At 48.1% G+C, this 20,239-nt stretch overlaps 1 protein-coding gene across 3 annotated transcripts; it reads left to right on the top strand.

The window, feature by feature from the left end:
• The first annotated feature begins 3 nt into the window (after window positions 1–3).
• Window positions 4–19,670, top strand: LOC109894138 (lysine-specific demethylase 2A). Of its 3 annotated transcripts, none has more exons than XM_031828436.1 (21): window positions 4–224; window positions 6,156–6,294; window positions 6,521–6,599; window positions 6,745–6,791; window positions 9,102–9,280; window positions 9,477–9,583; window positions 9,774–9,867; window positions 10,011–10,164; window positions 10,350–10,465; window positions 10,613–10,739; window positions 11,015–11,247; window positions 11,415–11,492; window positions 13,286–13,537; window positions 13,767–13,901; window positions 14,168–14,251; window positions 15,213–15,245; window positions 15,356–16,542; window positions 17,222–17,385; window positions 17,494–17,640; window positions 17,901–18,116; window positions 18,256–19,670. In XM_031828436.1, exons 1-21 carry the CDS (start codon window positions 63–65, stop codon window positions 18,435–18,437), a joined length of 3,915 nt encoding a protein of 1,304 aa, XP_031684296.1. In that variant the 5' UTR covers window positions 4–62; the 3' UTR covers window positions 18,438–19,670. The 3 variants fall into 3 exon arrangements, with proteins under 3 accessions (XP_031684296.1, XP_031684297.1, XP_031684298.1); XM_031828437.1 differs by lacking the exon at window positions 4–224 and adding an exon at window positions 612–1,597; XM_031828438.1 differs by lacking the exons at window positions 4–224; window positions 6,156–6,294; window positions 6,521–6,599; ... (1 more) ...; window positions 9,102–9,280; window positions 9,477–9,583 and adding an exon at window positions 9,671–9,703.
• The last annotated feature ends 569 nt before the right edge of the window (window positions 19,671–20,239 follow it).

Genomic DNA, 20,239 nt, shown 5'->3' with positions numbered 1-20,239 from the left:
TGCTGCCATCCACCCAACTGTGGGACCAATAGACAGCCGCTTCCGGATTACAACTGCCATGAATGGGCGGCTTTGCTGTAGCAACCCAAGACAGAAGTAGCTACCCAGAAAACGTGTCTCAGCAATGCAAAGCTCCGGGAGTCAAGACACAGCAGAAGCCAGGAAGCAGACTACGCAGACTGGCCCGGTCGACCGTCCTTGAACAGTTCTACTCAATCATGGTGGTGTGTAACAGAAATACATTTGATTTTTATGGGTTCATAAGTTGTATGGCTGGTCGGGCAATTTTTATAAGATTGAGTTGGGTAACACGATGTCTGAATTGCGTGATAGTTCATTGGCTGCCATATTGACCCCTTTTGTATGTTGACCAATTATTATTCTCCTCTGAAGACTGTAGCAAAATGGTCGCCAATTGGAGTTCGAGTCGTCCAATAACTTGCAATGTAATTGGTCATTCACGTGTCGTTTTCACTTTTTGTTGTATGTTTGTCCAATCCCAATCGACAATGTATTTCTGAGTGACATACTTACCGACCATTTAGCGCCTCGCCGGCTTTGCTGCCTTTGGACAATTTTATTGTTGTAGGCTGGTCTTGAGAAACTAGTGGCGTTTTGTGACGAGATGAAAATGGCGGCGGATGGCTGACCGCCGACTATCGGATATTATACATATATAACTGCGATTTAAACCGGTGTTCTCTGTCGATTTTAACAGAACTTAATGGGTCATTTAATATTACCCGATTTTTAACGATTTCCTAAACTCTTTGGCTGGAGTTTTCCAAAAGACAAAACGGAAAGTTCCCTTGGAAATAATAGGTTACTCGCTGTCTGCCGTTGCATTTTAAACTCGGACGTTCGTTTTAGTTTAGCTAACAGTTTGTTGTTCAGCATAAGAAAATGTGTGTGAACTAACGTTACTTGCCGCAAATAACCCAGGACTGGTAACCCCCTCACCCCCCTCACCACCCTAAAACTAGCCAGACAAGTGTCTAAATTGTATCAATTGTAAGCTACACTCTATAGCTAACTTTAGCTATAACCACGCTAAACGCTAGATAATGAACCACACTATAATCCCAAATGCAATATTGGCGCTATAAACACAAACTAAAAGTTGTTGGTTAATCCCATTCTCTCGGTAGGGTTTTGTTTTGGTGATCGACAACTGCTTCCCTTTAGTGGGGGATAGCTAGCCTCTTTACTATTTCACTAGCTATATCCTAGTAGTAATTATCTATCGTTAGCTCTTTATTCGTACGGTGTTGTTGAATCAAATCAAAATGTCTTAACTTGGCTACATTGTTGACTGTATTTTAGATTTAGTTTGTCCGATTTGAAAGGCTGTTTTTAACCCGCAAGTGACAGACACAGCTGATTTCTAGTAGTGCAATGTTTAAGTTAGCTTAGCTCTGTCAAATAAAGTCAAACTATATTTCCAATCACGAGTTAGTTGTAGTGTTAAGCAGCTTGACAGCGCAGTCAGGGACCCACGTGTATCGGCGAATCGCCTACCAAAGCAGTCCACTGTCTCAAGTAACTGTCCATATAAAATATGGAAGATAAGCGTCGACCACGGTTCAGTAAGCGACTGGTAAGTAACTAGTTGGCCCAGCGATATTTCAATGTCTCCTTGTTTTGTCTGTAGTAAGAGTTCTTAGCTAACGTTACTTTAGACTTTGGTGATGAACGATCTGAAATGGCATGGACTGCCGGTAGTCACTAACTATGTTGAAAGGTGCGTGTTATGGATATTTAATTATTTGTTGTGTGTTTTTAAACCATGCATATGGATTGAGATGTTGGGATTATAAAGACAGTCAGAGGAAGTGAGTTAACGTTACTAGTCTACGTTTACATTCCAATACCTCATAATTTAGGTTATGGGAATAACTGTAGTGTTTTTTTTCCCCCCTAAGTAACAATTGAATTTGTTTCCAATACCAAACAATTGAATTTGTTTCCAATACCAAAAAGCTGAGAAGTTTGTCTCTGACTTGTCTTGCTTGATGGTGTCATGTAGTCCATATTGGCACTCTTGACTGCAATTTGAGAGAGCACGGAAAACAGGCTCTTTGGTCAAAAGTAGTGCATTATAAAGGGAAGCGGGTGTCATTTTAAGACGAGCCAGGTTCATGTGTTTATTGTTTGGGAGGTTAAACCCTGCCAGGAGTGTGCATAATGTCACAGTCGCGCCAAAACATTGTAAAAGCAAACCGAGCAGAAGACATTTGGTTAAAGAGGACCAGATCAACTATGTCTGGAGCAGTGATCACAGGGTTGGGTTGGGCAATGGCTGGGATTAGTGTCAGATCTAGCTAAAGCCTTAAAGGAATATTGCACATTTTTGTTACATGGTGCGTTTTTGATTGGGGGTCCAACATGTCAGATAAGATTATTAATTGTGTTTGAGGTGAGTCATTTTTTAACATATTTTTTAGCATTCGATTGTAATTGCATTTCTGGTTTGTTATGGGTATCAGACAGGAGTATCCTTGGCTTCACGCCTGTTGAGCGAATTTGAATGTGTACTGCAGGGTTTAGTAAGGATCTCAGCCTACCTGACTGTGTAGAATCTGGATAGTTACAGGTGAGGGGACACACAAAGGCTTTTACTAGACCGTGGACATTATGTTTGTAATGTACAGTGTTGTGATTGTTAAAGTTGCGTTTCAGACAATAGTCACGTTTGTCAGAGCAGAAGCAGAACATGAATCGCTCAGAGCAGTAGCCAGGCAGCATCACTCCTCTGATGCAGAGACAAAGTTTTATTAATTATGAATAGGATGAGATTTAGGCAGTAGTGGTCAGGTCTACATCTCTTAGTCTCTGGTCTGTTAGGGAGAGGGGGGAGCTCTTTTTCTTTGCCTGTACTTTGAGCCATGCATCTCCAGAAGGCATATTGCATGCAGTACAACGGTGTAAGTGTATTGGGGGGAGTGTGTGAGTGAGTGGAGAGGACACTGGTGAGAGCACGCTGTCTGCTCTGTGTGAAGCGAGAGAAGTTGTTACTGGAGAGGCTGGCTGCCTGACTGGCCATGTGAGCAGAAATGCAGATGAAGGAGATGATGATGATGATGGGGGGGGGGGGGGGGGGGCACTGCAGAGGCGAAAGGATGACAGAGCTGGATAGACCGCAGGCCTTTTTTCCACTCTAAAAAGAGAGACGAGGGGGAGCGGAGGATGGCGAACAGAGATGCTGCTGCACTACGAAGGGATGTGGGAAAAGAGGAGGAAGAAAGATAAAGAGAGGAAGAGGGATGTAATGGTGACACTGAAGGTGCGAGGTGTGTCGAGTCTCTCTCCATCCCACAAGATTCCCCAAGGTGCACTGCAAGAGAGGGAAAGGGCAAGAGAAAAGGAGAGAAATATAATACAATTGAGAGGGAAAATGATACTGGATTGCTGCAGTGAGGGGGAGAGGGAGCATCTGTAGCCCTGCTTGTACTGGCTCCGAGACCCACCGTCTCTTGGCGATGATCTTTGATAATAAACATGGACAATGCGGTTAGATACTGCGTCGGCCCTTACCCACTCTGGTTGCTCAGGCGTCGTGGTGTGATTGTGTAGCTCAGGGTCGTCCATTGTTTCTTCAGTAGCTGAGTGAGTGGGCGGCCTGGAGACTCAGGATCTAGACAGGGGCCATGGCTGTCCGTCGTTCCGCAGCCAAGGCATCTCCCAGACGGATCCACCCCGCACCCCTCCAGACTGTTTCTCTCTCTAGAGTTTGTCGTCATGCAAACTGAGTTCCCGCCTTGGGAATACTAGGTGGAGCTGGACACTGCGGTGTGTGTGTGTGACCAGCAGCTGGTCTGTGTGATGTCTCCGTTAAAGGTGGTTGGTTTCGCCGGGTGCTGTGGCAGCGTAGTGCGTCGCTGAGAGACGGTATGCTGTGTCATTGTCTGTGTCTCCAATGGCACCCTATTCCCTACGTCGTGTACTATCTAGGGAGCCATTTGGGTACACGCAGCCACTGTCCACTGTACTGGGCACTGGCCCAGGGGAGCACAGACGGACAGGCGCACTGCATTACGCCGCTCGCTGCAATTCACTGCAATGCCGTTGTGTCCGTCTCCTCTACCAAACCGCCTGAATGGAACAAAGCTCTCTCGTCAAACCAGGCTTAAAGATGGATAATGGATTTTGAATTTACTGGGCCAGGGTTGTCTTTTTGAAGGGCTGGGCTGCCCGGAGCCAAGGAGGATTGCGGCGGCTGGCAGATGGGCAGTGAGATATTGGAGGTAGGGCAGGTGCCTCGTGCTGCATCTGGTGTCACTGATTTGGCTGCTACAGCGGTGGATACTCGTGCTGTTTAATGTCCTGCTGTGGAGTGGCATTGGCTTGTGGCTGACTGGTGGACAATACAGTGAGGTCGTTTCACATTGTGCGGTGTTTGCAAGGAGTTGTGTGTGTCATGTTCAGGCTGAAGATGTTTAGAGGTGTGTGTTCAGGGCCAGCTGAGGATGTTTGTATGTGTAAGACGGGCGGAGAGATTGCATTCTCCGACATCTCTTATTGTTGTCACTGAGCTCTGGGCTGCTGGACCCCCCCTCCCCCTCCCTCCCAGGGTCAGCTGGTGCATTGCTATGGCAACCCTGGCCCACTCCCTGGTCCACTTTGTGTAGCTGTTAGCGATACTGCTAATGATAACCATCTGCTGGTAGATGGAAAGGCTTTCTGAAAAACCCTCTCAGTTAAATGTTAATTAAAAAGTAGCCTCTGCCTTTCTGGCAGAATGATATTGTGATTATTTGCGTCAATCCAATGGCCATTTGTTTTTGCAGACTCTGCAATCACATGAGCGCTACAGAAACACTGCTAACCAAAGGGCATGCACACTTGCTTTAAAGGGTAACTACACCCATAATTAAAAATGTCTTTGATTTTTCCAAGACCTCAAAAGTAGTCTCCTGATGTGGTGTATCCATTGTTGTGCACTTAGAACATTAAATGTTGTTGTATTTCTTAATTTTTTTACATTTTTTAAAATAAACATTTTAACAGAAACATGGAAAAACAAAATGGAGAAAATGGAATTTGGGGGGGAAATTATGTGGATTCAGGCAAAAAATTATCAATTTTATGGGGGCCTACATGTCAGACAGATTGCTTTCATTTTATTACCTACCTAGGTTTTTTGAAAAGTCCCCTTTGAACTCACCATGCTTTTTTAATAATTGAAGCTGTCAACCCAATGCAAGGCGGTGAGAATGGATGGACACTAAAAGGGGGTTTACTATAACCTAGCATGTGTTCTTGAGGATGATGAGTCGGGGTGGACATTGGATAACTAATCATTTTTTCCCTCATATTTATCCACATTTTTATGTGTCCTCGTGAACTTGCGTTGCCAGCTGCGTTACAAACTTAAAATCTATGGACTTCTACCTAATATCTTATAAACCTAGGTTGACAATATTGAGCGGAGGAGCAGGGGAAAGGGGCATGGTCCTTAAGTCAGGTTTAGGGGATGGTGGGAGGTTGACAATATTGAGCGGAGGAGCAGGGGAAAGGGGCATGGTCCTTAAGTCAGGTTTAGGGGATGGTGGGATATTATCCTTCTATCATCTGTTGTGCCCTTGAAGCACTGGGTAAAGAAAGGTTCCAAGTACCCCCCCCCCCCCCCCTAACTTTCCCTCTCCCTTTATCCCCCCATCCCCGAGAGAAGGGAGAGTCAGTGTGAGGGGAAATTAATATAGGCTACATTAGAGAATTGATACCCTAGTCTGAACATCAATGTACTGTGTGTTGTCTGTGTTGATATTGGTTTGTGTGGGTATGTTCATTCTTCCTTGCCCCAGTGTGTGTTGTTGTATTGCAACTTCAATCTCTTGGCACGAGAGCAGGTTTCTTTTTGTAGGAGGGAGCAGCAGGCAACTGTGTGGGAGCATTGTTAACACAGCCTAACGCTGCTGTCTTTAAGTAGCGTTACATTTGACAGAAAGACCTTAAAGAACCTAGAAGTTTTAAGCCTAACTATTACAAAGTACTGTAAATACCCTAAAATAGTGCTCAATGGGATTTAAAGGGTTTACAGCTGCTGAACACATTGAGGTAAATCTCTGCTCTTTATTCCCTCTTCCTCACATTCCTCTTTCCTATTCTATTTTGCTCCCCCCTCATCTCTTTCCTCTTCCCCCTCGTCACTCCAGCGGTCGGGCACGAGGCGGCGCTACCATGACGATGGTATCTCGGACGACGAGATCGAGGGGAAGAGGACCTTTGACCTGGAGGAGAAGTTGAGGAGCGAAAGGTTCACCTCGGACAGGGTGAAACGCATGGAGGGGAAAGGTCAGTGTTGGGGGTCATCGTAATCCTATATCTGTGTCCTTCTACAGTGGAGGGTTTGGCTGTGGCTAAATATTGGAGACACTGGCTGCGTCTGAAATTGCACCCTATTCCCAATATAATGCACGTCTTTTGACAGTAGTAGTATGCTATCGGGTTACAAACTTGAGTAGCTTTGAGGATTCCTGTTCAGTTTATGGATTATCTTGTGTGTGTGTGGTTTTTCCAGACCTCACGTTTGAGTACATCCAAAGAGGTGGGTTGAGGGACCCGATCATCTTTGAGAAGCCAGATGGATTGGGTATCAAGTAAGTACCCCTTTCCCCCCCCTCCAAACTCTGTTGGAAACGCACTCGCTTTATTCTCTCTGGGGCAATTAGAATGGCTGAAATTGTGTTAGTCTGTAAGTCTCCTTGAGTAGTATGTAACCCCGGTTTGTTGTGTTCTCTAAAGGATGCCAGATCCAGACTTCAGTGTGAATGACGTCAAGATATTTGTTGGTAAGATTCCACCCTCCTCCAGTGTTTCTATCCAAACACGCCTCTTCCCCTTTTTTTCAACTTCTCTCCTTCACCCACACTCTATCTATATGCTAACTCTTCCTTCATTTCTTTTGGCTTTTTAACACTCCCTCATTTACTCATCTCCTTTATTTTCCTCCCTCCCATTTTTAACAACACAGTCAACCAAACAAGCCTGCAGGCTCTAGTTTGATCTAATAGTGATATGGTCAAGTGCTGCAAAGAAGGACTTAGAAAATCTGCAGCTGGCCCTAGAAAATCTGCAGCTGGCCCTAGAAAATCTGCAGCTGGCCCAGAGCAGCATGTCTTGCCCTTCAATGTGCACAGGGGGCTAATGTCAACTGTCTGCATGTCAGTCTCTCTGCTCAAAGAGAGATTGACTGCATCAATTCTTGTGAGAAATAGTGTTAATTTCCAAATTGGTTGTATAATCATTTTACATATAGCTCAGGTGTACTTACCCACCAGACATGCCACCAGGGGTCTCTTCAGTCCCCAAATCGAGAACAAATTCAAGGCAACGCACAGTATTCTATAGAGCCATTATTTCATGGAACACCCATCTCAAATGACTCAAGCAAACCGCAAAAAATGTTGCTTCAAAACAAGACCTCACAGAACAAGGCCTCTCCCGATCTGACCTAATTAACTGATAGCCAGTATTCAGACCCCTTCACTTTCCCCACATTTTATCACGTTAGTCGTATTCTAAAATTGATGAAGTACCCCATAATGAAAAAGCAAAAACAGCTTTTTATGCATTGTCAGGTTAGATGGGGAACATCGCTGCACAGCTATTTTCATGTCTCCAGTGATGTTTGATCTGGTTCCAACCCGGGCTCTGGCTGGGCCACTCAAGGATATTCAGAGACTTGTCCCAAAGCCACTCCTGCGTTGTCTTGGCTGTCTGCTTAGGGTCAATGTCCTGTTGGAAGGTGAACAGTCTGAGCACTCTGGAGCAGGTTTTCATCAAGGTACTCTGTACTTTTCTCCATTCATCTTTCCCTCGATCCTGACTAGTCTCCTAGTCCGTGCCGTTGAAAAACATCCCCACAGCATGATGCCACCACCATTTTTCACCATAGGGATGGTGTCCCGGGTTTCTTCCAGACATGACGCTTGGCATTCAGGCCAAAGAGTTCAATCTTGGTTTCATCAGACCAGAGAATCTTGTTTTTCATGGTCTGAGAGTCTTTTAGGTGCTTTTTGGCAAACTCCAAGTGGGCTGTCATGTGCCTTTTACTGATGCGTGGCTTCTGTCTGGCCACTCTACCATAAATGTCTGATTGGTGGAGTACTGCAGAGATGATTGTCCTTCTGGAAGATTTTCCCATCTCCACAGAGAAATTCAAGCTCTGTTGGTGACCATTTGGTTCTTGGTCACCTCTCTAACCAAGGCCCTTTCCCCCTGATTACTCAGTTTTGGCCGGGTGGCCAGCTCTAGGATGAGTCTTGGTGGTTCCTTAATTCTTCCATTTAAGGATGATGGAGGCCACTGTGTTATTGAGGACCTACAATGCTGCAGGAATGTTTTGGTACCCTTCTCCAGATCTGTGCCTCGACACAATCCTGTCTCGGAGCTCTACAGACAATATCTTCGACCTCATAGCTTGGTTTTTGCTCTGACATGACTGTCCACCTTTATATAGACAGGTGGGTGTCTTTCCAAATCATGTACATTCAATTGAATTTACCACAGGTGGACTCCAATCAAGTTATAGATACATCACAAAGATGATCAATGGAAACAGGATGCACCTGAGCTCAATTTCAAATCTCTTAGCAAAGGGTCTGAATTCTTATGTAAATAAGGTATTTCTGTTTTTTATTTTTAATAAATTACCCCCCAAAAAATGAATACCTGTTTTTGCTTTGCCATTATGGGGTATTGTGTGTAGATTTGATCGATTTGTGAATAAGGCTGTAACGTTACAAAAAGTGGAAACGGGCAACGTGTCTGAATACTTTTAGAATGTACTGTACATGTACTGATGTGTGGGTACCTGTCAGCAGGACCTTTTTGTTGTCCTGTTCTCATTTTAAATTGGTGTCGTTCAGTCCTTGAGCTGTTCTTGTCTGTTGATGTTCTGTATTATTTCACGTTCAGGAAGAGTTGCTGCTTCAGCAACAGTTCATGGGGATCCCAATAAAACACTAAATACACTCTGACCTTTCCCTCTCACCTTTTTGTCTGTCTCTTTCTCTCCTTTGTTCCTCCCCTCACCGTATCACCCATCTGTCTGTCCCCCCCCTCCTCTCTCTCTCTCCCCCCCTCCTTGGCTCTCCCAGGCAGCAGGCGTATGATCGATGTGATGGATGTGAGCACTCAGAAGGGTATAGAGATGTCTATGGCCCAGTGGCGACGTTACTACGAGACGCCCCCCTCCCAGAGGGACAAACTCTACAACGTCATCAGCCTGGAGTTTAGCCACACCAAACTGGAGAACCTGGTCCAGAGGCCTACATCGGTCAGTCTGATATATATATATATATATATATACATAGGAACGCACGGACACTCACACACCGAGCTGACGATCCTGATCCGGAGGCCCGCGTTTGCCAGTCTGAGACACACACACAGGCATATTAGCACGCAGACACGCATATCGGCGCGCACACACCCTCCTGTCTGTTCTTACCTCCTCCTGTGTATCTTATCAGGTGGACATCATAGACTGGGTGGACAACATGTGGCCTCGGCACCTGAAGGAGAGACAGAGAGACTCCACCAACTCCATCACAGACATGCAGTACCCCAAAGTGCAGAAGTAAGGCTCAAATGTGTCCCCAAATGGCACCCTATTCCCTATGTAGTGCACAACTATTGACCAGGGTCTTCAGGCTCTGCCAACTCCCATCACAGACATGCAGTACCCCAAAGTGCAGAAGTGAGACCCTCTCCCTCATCAACTGCATTCTCCTTCCCCCTTCTTTTCCCTCCTCCAACCTCTGTTCCAGGTACTGTCTAATGAGTGTGCAGGGCTGCTACACGGACTTCCACATTGACTTCGGAGGTTCCTCTGTCTGGTACCACATACTGCGGGGAGGCAAGGTAAGAGCGGACGGCTTAATCTCACACTGCAAGACTTGACTCGAGTCTCGACTTAAGACTCGGACCCCTACGACTTGGGATTCGAGTAAGAGCGACTCTTGTTTCCCCTCACTTCTTACCTCTGACCCCTTGCTTCCTGTCAGGTGTTCTGGCTGATCCCGCCCACGCCTCAGAACCTGGAGCTGTATGAGGACTGGGTGTTGTCAGGGAAACAGGGAGACATCTTCCTGGGAGACAAGGCCCAGGACTGTCAGAGGATAGAGCTGAAGCAGGGCTATACCTTCATGATCCCTTCAGGTACCCACTTAATATGTAGTGAAATCTGGTGTACATGAATTGTAATGCCTTGGCAGCAGCTAATGTTGATCCATAATAAATACACTTTGAATTGTACTTGTGCTTTGGCACATACAGATATTTAGCCGTTTGAACTTCAACCTAGTCTTGTCTGTTCCTGTTTCTGATGTTTCTGATGCTGTCAGGTTGGATCCATGCAGTCTACACTCCAGTGGACACCCTGGTGTTTGGGGGGAACTTTCTCCACAGCTTCAACATCCCCATGCAACTCAACATCTACAGCATTGAGGACAGGACACGGGTGGGTCACACACACACACACATATTCTCCCATTTAATCTCTCTCTCCTAAATGTACTGAATGTTTTTATTCCTGAGCACTCGTAGAAGAGAAGTTCCTATGTATGTAGTGGAGGTTACTAATAAGTTGAACTTGGTGTCTGTGCAGGTACCAGCTAAGTTCCGTTACCCGTTCTACTATGAGATGTGTTGGTACGTGTTGGAGAGATACCTCTTCAGTCTGACCAACACTTCCTACCTCACGCCTGACTTCCAGAAACATTCCCTGGGCATCGGTCAGTGCCAGCACTACCCTCTCTCTGTTTCTGTCTCTTTCTCTGTTCTCGCTCTCACTCCCCCATCCCTCCCTCTCTCACCCCCCCTCCCAACACTTCTCTAACCATCATTACTCTATATTAGGTAATTACGTGTGAATGACAACACGTGATCTATAGCTTGAGGCGTGCGTTCTCCGTATTACGTGTTGGACTACAAACCTTGAATTGCTCCGTGAAGTGTCTTCTCTTTCTGGCTCCGCCTCTTAATCTCTCCGTCTGCCCCCCCCCCCCAGGTCTTACAAGAGACCCCTCCGCCTGTGAGTCCGTCAACGGCCACACCCAGAGGGAGGATGAAGAGGAGGCTCCCCCGACGCGGGGCTCTAAGCCCGGGGTGAAGGTTCACCTGACGCCCTTTGAGCTGGAGGGGCTGTGGAACCTGCTGGGGAAGCTGGAGTCGCTGCCCTCACAGAAGAACTGTGTCCCGGCGGGCATACACAATGCTCCCGCGCTGCTGCACGACATCAGGGTGGGTACGGGGTGTGTCTGACAAGAGTTAAATATCCTAATATCAAAATGGATGCATGCAGGGCTGACTGTAAGTCACTTTAGATAAAAGCGTCTGGTGATTGGCATGTATTATATAGTGTGTGTGTCTTTTTTATTCACGTATTAACCTTCCTGTCCTCTCTTAAGGCCCTGCTGAAGGAGCATGCTAATGACATCCCCAAACTGTCCTACACTGGGAAGCCCATCGTCAAGTGGCCCACTAGGGTGAGAAGGACACGCCACATTCAGTCACATGCTCATAGTAACCGTTTACACTCGTAGCCGTAAACGGGTTCAGATTGGCAGGTTTGGCCACTGATAAGCGCCTTAATTGGGACGCCAGCGGCTGTACGGTAACATGCTGTACCTGACGTCAGAGCTCAGGTTCTCCACTTCACGGCTCCTGACAGCCATTATAAACTTGAGCACCGCACAACAAGAAGTTGACCTCCCACCCCTCCTTTTGGGGGGGGGGGGGTCTGAGTGATGGAAATGCATTTTAAATTATGAGGACTCAATATATTTTGAAAGATGAAGTGTTGAGGTCGATAATAAATATAGCTTTGACATCATACAAGCCAAACACCTGAGTCCAAATGTGAACTGCACATTTCCATATAAAACTCATGTCATATTCAGCGTGAATGATCACTGTTTGAAGTATAAGATGGCATGGTGTCATACCCTGTTCTGAACAGAATGAGCCTATGTTTGTCTATCGAAGAGAATTTCTAGGCGCGTCATGCACACGAATGCACTCCCGACTCCGTTCTACGCACACCGAAATTCCGATCTGTTTCTCTGAATTGCCGTGTGAAAGCCTGACACCGTAAGATCGTATTTGACAACTTAGCCAGTCATGTTGGCAGTAGAAACAAGTTTTCAAGTGATGCCCACTTGACCCAGATTGCAGTTTATAATGAGATGTTTTTGGACAGTGTGAACCACAGCAGTAATTGTGTGATGGCGGGGACACAGGGCTGTGTTCCAAACAAATCATCTACAAGTGTACTTGCTCTAGTTCCTCAGCGGCACAACTAGGAGAGCTCAAAAAGGACCTTTATATAGTTGAAGACTCTTCACATAAAAGTGCATTGAATTGAATAATAATTATTGAAAAATATATTTTTAAATAATGTTACTGAAGTATCCAGATTACAGTAAATGTAAAATGCACATAAAATCAAGTTTACGCGCCCAGGCTCTGTCGTAACCGGCCGCGACCGGTTGGTCTGTGGGGCGACGCACAATTGGCCTAGCGTCGCCCGGGTTAGGGAGGGCTTGGTCGGTAGGGGTGTCCTTGTCTCATCGCGCACCAGCGACTCCTGTGGTGGGCTGTGCGCAGTGTGCGCTAACCAAGGTGGCCAGGTGCACAGTGTTTCCTCCGACACATTGGTGCGGCTGGCTTCCAGGTTGGATGCACGCTGTGTTAAGAAGCAGTGCTGCTTGGTTGGGTTGTGTATCGGAGGACGCATGACTTTCAACCTTCGTCTCTCCCGAGCCCGTACGGGAGTTGTAGCGATGAGACAAGATAGTAGCTACTACAACAATTGGATACCACGAAATTGGGGAGAAAAAAGGGGTAAAATTCCAAGAAAAAAAATCAGGTTTAATGTTTGGATTCAATCTTGTCAGGTAAACTGTTGTCCTCAACTTTGGTTGAATAATTTTCCCATCATAACCCATAACTGTTGCTATCATTATTATGCATTTTGTTCTGAGAACCATTTCAATGTAGCCCTGTCCATATAGGACTACCCACAAGTCTGAAGGGTTAACACGTGTGTACTGTACATTGTCATAAGACGAGAGCGACTCATGCCACGTTCTTAGACTCCTCCACACCTCAAACGCTTAAAATCCATGTTACTTATCTGACTCTCAAATTCGAAGGGTCATTTAATCCACAGAGGGATGCTTTTCCAGGCAGAGATTAAGCCTTGTGCTGGACTGTTGCCTGCCTTGGCCTCCCAAAACTTTGAATGTATCTTTATCCCATTCATTCTCATCCCTTCCAGCCGCCGTGGTACCAGCCTCCTCCCCCTCCTCCCCCGGTGGCTCGTCCCAAGCTGTCTGCCACGGTGGTGACCCCGCGACCCCAGAAGCCCGCCTCCTCCATGTCCGTGCTGCGGCGGCGGCGTGTGCGGTGTAAGCGCTGCGAGGCGTGCGTCAGGACGGAGTGCGGGGACTGTAACTTCTGCAGGGACATGAAGAAGTTCGGCGGGCCGGGGAAACTCAAACAGACCTGCGTGCTCCGACAGTGTCTGGCGGTGAGAGAAAGAGGGGGGTGTGTTTGATCTGTGTGAGCTGTCAGATTTGTACAGTCGAAGCATTGTCACTCTCCCTCTGCTAGCTGTGTGTGTGTCACTTACTGCTTGGATTTGATGCCTGTGTCCTTACTCTTTATCTGTTTCCCAGCTAGTATACTATGTGTGTGTTTTTGATTCATTCGGACAGAATATACTAGTCTCTGTGTATTAACTCTTCTCTCTCCCCCAGCCGGGTCTGCCCCTGTCAGTGGTGTGTGAGCTCTGTGGAGAGGGGAACCAGGAGGGAGGAGAGGGGCCAGTCTTCGCCCTCACCCTCATGGAGTGTTCCAACTGTGCCCAGATAGCCCACCCCGCCTGCCTCAAGGTAACCCCCGACACACTCCTCAAACTATACTTTACCTTCAAGTTTCAGCTTCATCTTACTCACCAGAGCTCTCGCAATCTAATCCGCATTCAAACACGCATGACCACACACAATCACTTTTTTGTTGTTGTCTTGTGACATCGGTACAGATGGAGGTTAAACTCTCCCTCTTACCTCTTTCTTTTTGTTCTCAAACAAAATGCTCTATACCTCTAACCACCCTTTTCTCTCTCCCTCCACCTCTCGCTCTCTCTCTGTCTCTCTAGGTAACAGGGGAGGGTGTGGTGAACACAGATCTGCCCAGCTGCTGGGAGTGTCCCAAATGTGTTCTGGGAATCACCGATACTGAGGTAGACCCTCCTCCTTTATCTACACACACACTCTCTCACACACACACCACTGTGTCCCGGCTAGCTAACGGCCGTGACTCTCTCCCTGTGCTGTGTGTCAGTCTTCGGGTACCGATGATGATGACGACAGCGGGGCGTCCGTTGGCCTCGGCGCTGGCGCAAGCACCCTCTCCCCCGCCGCCCTCTCCTCCTCACAGGGGCCTCTAGGGGTCTCCATGGAGCCAGGCTCTGCTCCTGGGTTGGGGGACGAGGGCTGGGGCAGGGCGTTACTGCTACACCCAGGGCTGGTTCCCAACCACCCCCCCTCCTCCTCCTCCTGGTCCTCAGAGGCGCCCCTTCCCTCCCCTGGTCAGCTACTACCACAGCAGCACGGCCTCAAGCGGGCGGGGAGATGGGCAAGCGGGCGCAGGAAGAGGGTGAGAGGCCTACCGCCGCCGCCACCGTCCTTCCCCCCGCCCGTTACATCATCATCACGCGCCTATCGCTGCTCTGACTGACGAGGGGAGGGGCTGGGGGAGACGTGGTGCTTTGGGCTCCACAAATACTGGGCGAATGCAGAACCCTTTGCTTTAGGGTTGATATCAGACCTGAGTTTTAAGTAATTTCAAATATTTTATCTGTTCTTGTTTTGAGCTTCCCTAGCTTAATGTTCCAATAGAATAGTCCCAAATCTGCACATCTTGCACTCCAGGCAAACTCTAAAGTATTTTGAGGTTTTCAACCCTTTCAACCCAGGTCTAGTCCATATGAGGCAGTATTTGTGGAGCAGAAAGTGTTTGTAGCCTGAACGAAAGCCCAAAGCATGCGGAGGTTGAGTGAGAGAAACGGCAGCTTGTGATGTGAATGTTCTTGTCTGTCTTCACAGTGCAGCAGGCATTATGTCAACAGAGATGTTACAGTATTCAATGAACATTGAACTTCTGTTGCATTGATGTTTTTCTTATTTGTTTTTTGATTTCAGGTGAAAGGGGACAAGAATAAAATGTTACACACGGTAAGCATGCCAGCCAATAAAAATGTATTCAATTAAACCGAAGACGTTTTTCATCCTTACCCTAACTGATACTTCGTTCCCTCTCTCCATTCCTCCCTCTCTCCTTCCAGAAACGCAAGTCTTCTTCGTATCTCGACGGCCGCATAGCTAAGATCTACCGTCGCGGTGGTCACAGCGATGACTCGGGCAGCGATGATGATGACGACGACGATGATGAGGATGATGATGATGATGAAGGCTCCAGGGGCGGAGGAGGCGGCGCGGGAAGGAAGATGTCTGGACCACGCCCTCGCGGCAGTGGTTCCGCCTCTCGAAGAGGCTACGGGACTGGGAGGCGAGGCATTTGGAGAGGCTCCTCCCACAGAGGGGCAGGCCGTGGGAGCGGGCTGGCCCCTCACTCCTCCCTGAAGATGAGGCGTGGCAGAGGGGGGCTGGGGGTGGGGCGAGGGGACAGGGAGAGAGGCGGAAGAGTGCGTCTCCGGGGAGGCACCAGGATGCAGAGACGCAGGGACGAGTCAGAGGAGGACGACAACGATGATGATGATGACGACGATGAAGATGACGACAGCGAGGAAGATCCGCAGCATCACCACCGGCATAAAGACCACCGGCAACGCCGCAGGCGGAGGAGAACGGACGACGAGGAAGACGACGATGAAGACGATGATGAGGAAGACAGCTCGGCCCGGGACCTGGAGGGGGAGGATGAGGACGTGGACGATGAGGATGAGGAAGACGACGAGAACCAGTCAGACTCCGAACCAGAGCCTCCTGTTCTCCTGGTGTCTGACCTTAACGACGACTTCCTAAATGGCTCGTACCTGACCGTGACCCTACAGCGCCCCCCAAGGGCTAAACGCCACCCCGGCTCCATCGTACCCAAGCTGGAGGCCGCCATGTCTCCCAGAACCCACGGCGGCGGTCCAGGTTATGTCCAGCATAAAACCCTCGGGAAGACGCGGCACAAAAACGGCACGGTCGCCGCCGGCAATGGCCTGGCCCAGCCCGCCAAGAATCCAGTCGGCCGGCCGCCTCGTCACCGTATCAACAATCCCCACGGCGACACAGCAGACAGGGAGAGGGACACTGCCTCTCCTTCCTCCTCAGACTCCTCGGCCTCCCCCACCCCTCCTCCCCACTCCTCCCACTCTCCTTCCTCGCTCTTGTCGCTGCCCTCCTTCAAGGATGTAGGAAATGAGAAAGGAGGGGAGAAGGAGGTGTGGGTGGCGGTGTTCCTTTACCTGAGCAGAGCCGAGCTGGCTAGCTGTATGACTGTCTGTAAGGCCTGGTACAAATGGTGAGTCTCACACACCATTCGCATGGCTCTTTTTAGTGATTGGGGGGGGGGGGGGCTATACAGTTGCATATTGTGATATTATTTTTTGGCCATATATCGTATTAACAATATCGCAATATTATTTTTGTGCTTGTTTTTCCTTCATAGCTTGTTCTCCGCAAATGTTGTTTTCAGCACTTATTTCCATTACTGATTTTAAAACTCGTTTTCTCGTGGCTCTCTGAGCAAAACGTTTGGAACATCGAATCGCATTAAAATCGCAGTATCGAATGGCGTTACAAATAGAATCTCATCGGCACCGAAGTGTGGCGATAATATCACATGGTGAGCTCCCTGGCAATTACCAGCCCTACTTATTGTTTCTAGATAAAGGAGTTTATTTCCTGTTTCTGCTTCAATGCACTTTTAAGATTTTTCATCCGATAAAGTTGCATGACTGTCTCTGTAATCTGTGGACTAAAGGACACTTTCTATGGGGCTTCTCCATAAAGCAGGTTTTTTTTACACCGGAGGATGAGACGGTGATGTCATTTTTATGGCTGGGGAAATACTTGAGCTTTGTTGAACCAGAAACGGGAGACATCCAACAAGACTGTGTCCAGATCCTCATATCTTTACCCCCCCACCCTGCTGGATTCCCCCTCTCCTTTCCTGCCCTCCTTCTCTCTCCTCTCTGTAGGAGTTGTGACAAGCGTCTCTGGAGTGGTGTGGATGTATCGCGTTGTCCCTCGCTCTCCTCCCAGGCCCTGCAGGGCATCATCAAACGCCAGCCCACCTCCCTGGACCTCTCCTGGACCCCTGTTTCCAAGAAACAGATCACCCTGCTCATACACCGCCTTCCAGGTAGGACACACACACCTCAACCCTGCTGCCTGTCTGGTACACACACACACACACACACCTGAACATTGCAAGATGAATTAACCTTCCCCACCTCCTCTCCTCTCTCAGGTCTGAAGGAGTTGATGATAGCAGGTTGCTCCTGGTCATCCATGTCAGCCCTGTCCACCCCCAGCCTGCCGTGCCTCCGTACCCTTGACCTGCGCTGGGCAGAGGGGGTTAAAGACACCCAGATCAGGGACCTGGTCACACCACCAGGTCACTAGTCAATACTAACTGACTGAGGTGTTAGGAGTTACATCTCTCTCTCTCTCCTTTTCCGACAGGCTGTTATAACTGCAGCAGGCCACCGGTTTGTGGTCTCGCATGTGTTTTTGACTGAAGTGGTTTCTTTTGGGGAATTATCTAGCTGCCTCACCTCCCCTATGATAAATGAATCTAGTGTTTTAGGCGGTTGGGTTGGCAAGTAAGTATTTGTATTGAAGGATGTACTGTATCTAACCCCTCTCTCCCTGCAGGCTGTGACAGTCGGTCTCGGCTGCGTGGCTGTGTGGTGCTGCGTCTAGCCGGCCTGGACATCAGTGACTCCACCCTGAGGCTGATTCTCCGTCACATGCCCCTGCTAGAGCGGCTGGACCTGGCCCACTGCGGAGACCTCACGGACCAGTCCGTCTGCCTGCTCACCGCCGCCGGCACACACACGCGTAACACACTCACGGAGATCAACCTCTCTGGTAGGCGCATGCATACACACACACGCATCCCATGAAAAACATAGAGATTAACCTTGGAGGTACACACACGTACACACACTCATTTCCCTCGTACAGGTTGTATGCCTCTACCTGTGTCACAGCCCTCCTCCTCCCCCAGGCTGTAACAAGCTGACGGACGGCTGTCTGGCGTACCTGAAGAGGGCGTCTGGCCTGGCGCTGCTGGACCTGCGGGGCTGCAAAGGTGTGACGCGGCGGGGCTGTGAGGGCTTCATCTCGGACCTCTCTCACTGCGTCCTGTTCTGTATGACGGAGGAGAAACTCATCCAGAGGATATCATAAAACTACCCCCCCCCCCCCCCCCCCCTCTCTCGTTCGTACCCCTACGCAAGGGGCACAGAGACCCCACACCAGCCAGGCAGGGGGGAGAGAGTGGGAGCAGCAAACACCCCTCCCCCGATACGGAGAACAAGCGCTCCAGAAAAGGGGGGGCAAGAAAAGGGTGAAAAGACATTCACACTCCTCACTTAGGGTGATAGAAGGAAGACATGGGGGTTTGGTGGAGGGAGAGGGTAGACTGTGCTGTTGCAGCATCATGTGTTTATTAGGTGGGTTAGGAGTTATGAATAGCACAGACACTTGTTAGTGTTGTTCACTCTACATGGCTGAAAATGGGAACCCGATGGATTGAATGTGCGTGTTTGTACGACGTGGTCCCACAAAGCGGTAGAGTGAATCAGGGTATAGATTTCAGAGGGGGTTGAGAGGGAAGGGGACTGGAGAAGATTCCGGACATGACTGGTGTCCCACTAGGTCTAGACTCTATGCTGAACTTTCCATGGACTCCTTGGGAAACCGAGCCGTCGAACGGGTGCCAAACCTGTCCTAGAAACCCCCCCGCCCCGCTGTCCCTCCTTCTTTTCGCACCATCCTCACCCCTCTCCGTTTGATACGCTCACAGCCGTGAGTTTTGTTGAATGAAAACCGTACTGTATCGCTCATTAGGGTGCATCCCAAATGGAGCCCTAGTTCAAAAGTAGTACACTATATAGGGAACAGGGTGCTATTTGGGACGAATACATAGTCTCTCTTCAGTTTTACTTGACTCCCTTTTCTCACTACCAGCCACTACAGGTCTTAATGTTATAGTCTTCGAATTCCCTCATTTGACAGAATATTTTCCTCCTCCTGTCGTATTCATCTCTTTCCTTTCTGTCAGTCCTTTTCAGAGGTGTAACGTTTTGTTCATCCCTTCCCTCTATCACCCATAATGTTATTGTTGAACCGGAGGGCTCATGGGATGTGTCCCAAATGTCACCCTAGTCCCAGTATAGTGCACTACTTTGGAAAAAGTAGTGCACTATATAGAGAATAGGATACCATTTGGGACGCGGCCTTGATCTTGGTGAATTGTGTCGGTTGCCCTACTGCAGTTGCTCAATGGGCCTGGAACATGCCTGTAGCATTGCAATCAATGATATAAATATTTTCTGAAATGTTTTGCAGAAATACTTTTTTGTTTGTTGTTCATTTGTGGTTTTTACAAGAAAAGAAATAAAACAAATCTTCAATGAGTAGTGTGCGCGCACGTCTTGATTTTTAAATTAAATGGAGGTCAGTAGCCATATACAGTACCATTTAAAAAAAGTTTGGACACCTACTCATTCAAGGGTTTTTCACTATTATTCTACAATGTAAAAAATAGAGAAGACATCAACTATGAAATAACACATGGAATCATGTAGTAACCAAAAAAGTGTTCAACAGATTTTAGATTCAACGTAGCCACCCTTTCCCTTGATGACAGCTTTTCCAACAGTCTTGAAGGAGTTCCCACATATGCTGAGCACTTGTTGGCTGCTTTTCCTTCACTCTGCGGTCCAACTCATCCCAAATCATCTCAACCCAAATCATTACAATTGGGTTGAGGTCAGGTGATTGTGGAAGCCAAGTCATCTGATGCAACACTCCATCACTCTCAAATAGCCCTTACTCAGTCTGGAGGTGTGTTGGGTCATTGTCCTGTTGAAAAACAAATGATAGTCCCACTAAGCGCAAACCAGATGTGATGGCGTTATTGCTGCAGAATGCTGTGGTAGCCATGCTGGTTAAGTGTGCCTTTAAAAAAAAATCTAAATAAATCG

Source organism: Oncorhynchus kisutch, linkage group LG7 (genome assembly GCF_002021735.2).
Source record: "Oncorhynchus kisutch isolate 150728-3 linkage group LG7, Okis_V2, whole genome shotgun sequence".
In the NCBI taxonomy this organism is placed as follows: Eukaryota; Metazoa; Chordata; class Actinopteri; order Salmoniformes; family Salmonidae; genus Oncorhynchus; species Oncorhynchus kisutch.
The sequence above is the reverse complement of the archived record's forward strand: the minus strand, read 5'-3'. Positions and strand labels throughout refer to the sequence as shown.